Source organism: Diaphorina citri, unplaced genomic scaffold (assembly GCF_000475195.1).
Source record: "Diaphorina citri unplaced genomic scaffold, Diaci psyllid genome assembly version 1.1 scaffold2503, whole genome shotgun sequence".
NCBI lineage: Eukaryota > Metazoa > Arthropoda > Insecta > Hemiptera > Psyllidae > Diaphorina > Diaphorina citri.
Window position 1 is genome coordinate 1 of NW_007379924.1, and position 6091 is coordinate 6091.

A 6091-nucleotide genomic window follows, 5' to 3' on the forward strand; every position below is an offset into this window, starting at 1 on the left:
AGGAAGAGTAGCAGCACAGGAGAACATTTCGAGAGTAGCATCTTGGACTTGGTATTTTGTTCCATTTCAATGATAACGGACGTACGTAAGTTAGAAGTACTCGATAGTATCCATCTCAGTGACCATTTACCCGTTACTTGTAGGCTAAACATTCAAATTGGAAATAATAACAATAATAACAGGAAAAGAAAAGGCTTCTTTTTGAAATGGAAAGCTGAAAAACAAGAAGATTTTGAAAAGATACTTCTGAGCAAACTTTGCGAGGTGAATGTAAATGATCTGCTGACCGCAATGCCCGTTCAAAACGTTGTGAATTCAATGAGCGATTGCTTGAAGAAGGGCATTCTGTCAGCCGCTCGTGAATGTGGCTTGATGGTTGATAAAAAGTGGAAAATAACGAAAAATGCAAAATGGTTTAATTTAGAACTAAAAGAAAGTCAATATCGATTGAGAAAATATCTCAGATTATGGAAGAGATACAAAGGGGCTAATAATATGAATAAATATGTGGAGGAAAAGAGAAAATATAGGAGTTTGAAGTATAAATATCAAAAAGAGTACAGGGAAAAAATCAAATTGAAGCTCCAAAACGTAAAAAATGTCACAGAGTTCTGGGGGGCCATTAAAAAGTTCAATAAAAAAACGACATTCACAAAATCCGATATCACAAAAGAAGTATGGTATGAACACTTTTCAAACCTTTATCGAGTAGATAATCCGAGGGTAGAATTACTCATTTGTGACGTGGGTCATGAAACACTTGACACTCCTGTTACAGCAAGTGAGGTCAAAAATATCTTGCGGAAGTTAAAAAATAATAAAGCTAGCGGTCCAGATCATATTCCCAACGAAGTCTACAAATCTCTATCTAATATTGATTATATTGTAGGTTTGTTTAACCTTGTATTTGACGAGGAACTTATACCACCGGAATGGAGTCAAAGTGAGATATTCTGTCTATACAAAAAAGGAGACAAATCTGTACCAGGCAATTACAGGGGGATTGGCCTGCTAAACTCTCTCAGCAAGGTTTTCACTCAACTTCTGTCAAGCAGGATTTACAAGTGGGCGGAAGATCTCAATATAATACCGGAAGAACAGGGTGGTTTCCGTAGAGAGCGGGGATGTGTAGATCAGATTTTTGCTCTAAACTGTTTGATACAGATACACCTGAGGCACCCGAAACAAAAATTATACGCCTGTTTTGTGGATGTAAGATTTGCTTTCGACGCCATCTCACATGACCTTCTGTGGCAGAAATTGCGTGATCTTGGTCTGTCAGGTAAGCTCATCCGGCTTCTAAGAAGTTTTTACGAAAAAGCGACTTGCAGGATAAGAGTGGACGCTGGGGATGAGCTGACTGATGAGATCCAGGTAAAAAGGGGGACTATTCAAGGGGACTCGGCCTCCCCACTCCTGTTCCTGTTGTTCACATGTGACTTGGTTCAGTATCTAAGAGACAGAGGCTTCACCGGAATACAATTATTGTCGGCCGCTGTTGACGTAATGATACTCTTATACGCGGATGATATGGTTATTTTAGGATACAGTAAGTCTGATTTGCAAAGGAAAATCAATGCGTTAAGGGAGTATTGTTGTGACAATGACCTGAAAATAAACACTCAAAAAACCAAAGTGGTAGTGTTCCGGAAAAGCGGTAGACTGTCGAAGGATGATAAATTCACATATGAGGGAGAGGAGCTCGAAGTGGTGCGAGACTTTGTATACTTGGGAGTCAAGTTTTCCTCGTCTGGTTTGTTTAGGAACCACATGATTTACGCCATGTCTAAATCAAAGATAGCGCTGGCCAACATCAAGAATATCATGGTAAGCTCGAAAATGGATTCGTGGGAAAGTAGGCTTAAACTATACAGCAGTATAGTCAAAGTGACACTCCTTTATTCTGGGGAAATATGGGCCCTCCGATATTATGAAGAAATCGAGAGAACTCAAGTCCAATTCTTTAAGACGATTCTTCTTACAAAATATAACACTCCAAACCATTATATTAGAATGGAAACTGGAACCTTGCCGCTATCCTATAGTGTACTTCAATCTTCCCTTAGGTGGTTGATAAAAGTGCAGAAAATGTCGGACAGTAGAATTCCGAAATTGTGCCTTCAAAAGTTGTTAATAATGGACAATAGTTCTTCAAATGATATTCGTTATAACTGGATCAGCCAAGTGAAAAATATGTTGCAGACAGTGGGACTTCAAGCCAATGATCAGCTCGAAAACCTGCACGACCGAATAGATAATATATTGGAAACGGCAGAGGAAAAACTATTTCAAGACGACAAGAGAAGGATCTTAGATTCTAACTACAATAATCATTACAAACACATCAAGCAATTGGTAACAAGAAAAGAAGGCAAACATAATAAATGTTAATAAAAAAAATAAAAAAGAAGAAAAATATCTCTTGTATAAGGTACCTATCGAAAGAACACGCGTCATTTGTCAGCTACGAACACTGGGGGATACTATATGCCTTACTATTTCTGTCTTCTTTTACATGCACGTATCCTTCACTCGTTTCTCAAAAATTTTCTTCTTTTCACCATGCTCTTAATGTCCAAAATATCCTGACAATCAAGAATATTCAACAGTTTAACAATATTTACTTTTTCATAAAGACCCTGGTGAAGAGACGGAGATTTCTGAGAGACGAATGAGATAAACTCAATTCATAGGCAATTATATTATTATTCAAAATATCCTGACAATCAAGAATATTCAACAGTTTAACAATGTTTACTTTTTCATAAAGACCCTGGTGAAGAGACGGAGATTTCTGAGAGACGAATGAGATAAACTCAATTCATAGGCAATTATATTATTTAGTTGTTTTATTGTTTAATAGAATAGAATACAATAGAATAGAATATGCCTTGTTTATTTTGCCAGAGTCCCTTTACTCCCGCAGTCTAAACAAGGTTTTCTATATTTCATAGGTAATGTTTTATAGTTTATAGTTTTATACATAATATGTTAACAAGTAAGGAAAAATCTTGTTTAAGTTATTTATAAAGAAAGAACTTGTAGGTAATGTTTTCCTATAGTTTCATAATTGTTAATTAGTTAATTTAAGTTATTTTTCTGCCAACCATTGTAAAAATGTCATTGTAACATTAATACAAATAAATTTTCTATACTAAGTTAACAAGTAAGGAAAAATCTTGTTTAAGTTATTTATAAAGGAAGAACTTGTAGGCAATGTTTTCCTATAGTTTCATAATTGTTAATTAGTTACTTTAAGTTATTTTTCTGCCAACCATTGTAAAAATGTCATTGTAACATTAATACAAATAAATTTTCTATACTACTACTACTACTACTACTACTACTACTATACTAATTACATTTAAATTTATAAGTACAATTTATCTCTGCTTAAAAGTCTCTCCTTTTTTTTTACTATTTCTGTCTTCTTTTACATGCACGTATCCTTCACTCGTTTCTCAAAAATTTTCTTCTTTTCACCATGCTCTTAATAAAGAAATATACTCTATTCATTTGGTCCACACTTTCAATTCTCAATATATTCTGAATTTTATGCTGGTTTTCCTCTTCTAAATTTTGATATATGTAATTGTTCAGGAATTGCCTTCTTGTCACTTCGTATTGTGGGCATGCAATGAAGATGTGTTCTAAATTTTCAGGCAAGTTTAAATTACAAATGCTGCAGTTTTCTGTAGTGTCCCATATAATTTTCTCACCATTCAGGAAGACACAAATGGTAGTTCCTAGGGTTCTCAGTTGACATATTACTCTTGTTCTCTCAATAGGTACTCTGTATGCAAGATAGTTTTCTCTTTCCAAGGTGTTTACTGATGGTGTTTACGAGAACTGTTTTGTTTATTCACTCTAATAAAACATCTTTGAAATTGAAAATTGAAAAATTATTACTATTATTATTTCTAGGTTTATGATTGTGTTTTTATGTATAAGTCCATTAGTGATTAGATGTTATGACTATAGGGAGTATGGAGACGTTGTTTGTACCAGTGTTGCCAGATGATTGAAAAAAATCCCTCTGGATTCTGCCCAAAAAATCTCTAGATTTGACGAAAAACCTCTGAATTTATTAAAACTGTTTTAACACGTGCGTACATTTGGTATGAAAATTATTAAATGAGAAATTTATCAGTTTATCACAAAACAAATCACATTTTTTTTGTTTTTTTGTTTTTTTTTTTTGAAATTTGAAAAATGAAAAAATAAGAATCATAATAGCACTGTAAAATAGTTTCATAGCATAGTAGATTTTTATAATAACAACTCAGGTATGCCAAAAACATAACATGAGAAATAGGTATCAGTGTGAGTAATAAGCTAGTAGTAGAAAATGAAAAATAAAACTCAACACTCAACTAGAGATGGCAACGATTAATCGATATAGGAAAAAAATCGATGTTTTTCTTTGGGAAATCGATTTTTAATCGATTTTTTCTTCGTGTCGATTAATCGATTAAAATCGACCGATATTTTGGTCGATGTTTTTTCGATTTTTTTTTTTGCTAGTTTCTCACCAATGACCTTAGGTCTGTTTTTTTATTCCAACGTGCATCTCACATTTTGTACTTCAAGTGAATTGACGCGTTTTTTTCAGTCCACTTCCCCTACTTTAGCGTCAACGCTGCGTCTTAAATCCCTGATGCGACTCTCGACTGAGAAGGGAGGGAGGGGCACTTTTAGGCTCTGTATTGAGTTTAAAAAAAATACCAGAAAATATGTAAATAACTAGTATGAAAATGTTTTAAAACTAGAATAAAATAATAATAAATATATGAAAGTCAATATGTACATTGTACATGGATTGACCCTAGTTGGCCTAGTTTTTTTTTTTTTTTTTTTTTTTTTTTTTTTTTTTTTTTAATTTTTTCCGCGGCCTAGCGCTTACAAGGCAGACGCACTACCAACTAAGCTAACTAGGCTGGCCATGGCCTAGTTTGGGGGAAGGTTTAAAACAATAGAGACCCCATAGGAACGGTCAGTATGGTTATGATAGGTCATAATCCTAGAATCCTTCATAATCTTCATATAAAGAAAAAAAAAATCGATTTTTTCAAAAAAATCGATTTTTGTACCCTAAATAATCGATTTTCAAAAAATCGATTTTTGGGGGTCGTCGATTAATCGATTATTAAAAAAATCGATGTTTTCTAAAAAGTTGCCATCTCTACACTCAACCAAGTGAAGTGAGCAATAAAAAAAAAAAAAACTCTGAACTCGAAAGAGGGAAAATCCCTCTAAAAAACCTCTGTTTTTTCTCCCATAAAAACTTCCCTCTGACTCTCCCTCTGAAATGTTCAAAATCCTCTGAAAACAGAGGGAAACCTCTGAATCTGGCAACACTGGTTTGTACGAGTATTGTAGATATGCTTGAGTTGTCGCCGTAAATCTTCATACTTGGCTATTTTGGTTGAATATGCCGTGTTATTATTATTATTATTATTATTATTATTATTATTATTATTATTATTATTATTATTATTATTATTATTATTTTCAACTACAACACAACAATAAAACATATATTCTTTATAATTTAGGGACTATAAAGTTGCTTTACCATACTTGTGCTAGGGATTTGGTCAGCATGGTTACCCCTTTAGTCGGTGGTAGTAGGATACTAGTTGTTTATAGTATGTATAGAGTTGTCAAGGACGTTTGACTTGTGTGGGTCTGTAACACTCATATCTTACACTTTACTATTCTTTTACATATAACCTATCTACAGGAGACAAGGTACACTACGTTTAGAGTAAAGGTTTCTTCGACTTGGACTCTGCTAGCTAGACTTTTTTTTTATGTTGCATAGTTTTGAGGAAGCGTACCTATCAAGTTCATTTTACACCTTAGAGTTTGGTTAATAACAGGGACAGTAGTGAACCTCGCGAACCATGGTTGGATTCTTATTAAAGTTCTTAAACCTCCCGCTGTATAGTGAAGTGTTCTATAGAAGTCTTATATAGTGACACGCCTTCTCGATTATTACATCCTTCATGGTAGATGATCTTCGTTCCTTCTTTGGGACCGGACTTCCTAAGGACCAACTTAGAACCGGCTAAAATAACTTTAGGCGTTA

The 6091-nt window shown here is 34.1% G+C and overlaps 1 protein-coding gene across 1 annotated transcript in view; it reads left to right on the forward strand.

Annotated features, from left to right (window-relative positions):
• The first annotated feature begins 14 nt into the window (after positions 1–14).
• LOC113471482 overlaps positions 15–6091 on the forward strand; it is an 18742-nt gene continuing 12665 nt past the window's right edge. Inside the window, exons 1-2 of the mRNA XM_026830668.1 lie at positions 15–2371; positions 2412–2489. Of these exons, the coding sequence (XP_026686469.1) occupies positions 70–2371; positions 2412–2489 (2380 nt within the window). The 5' untranslated portion in view covers positions 15–69. The remainder of the gene's footprint in view (positions 2372–2411; positions 2490–6091) is intronic.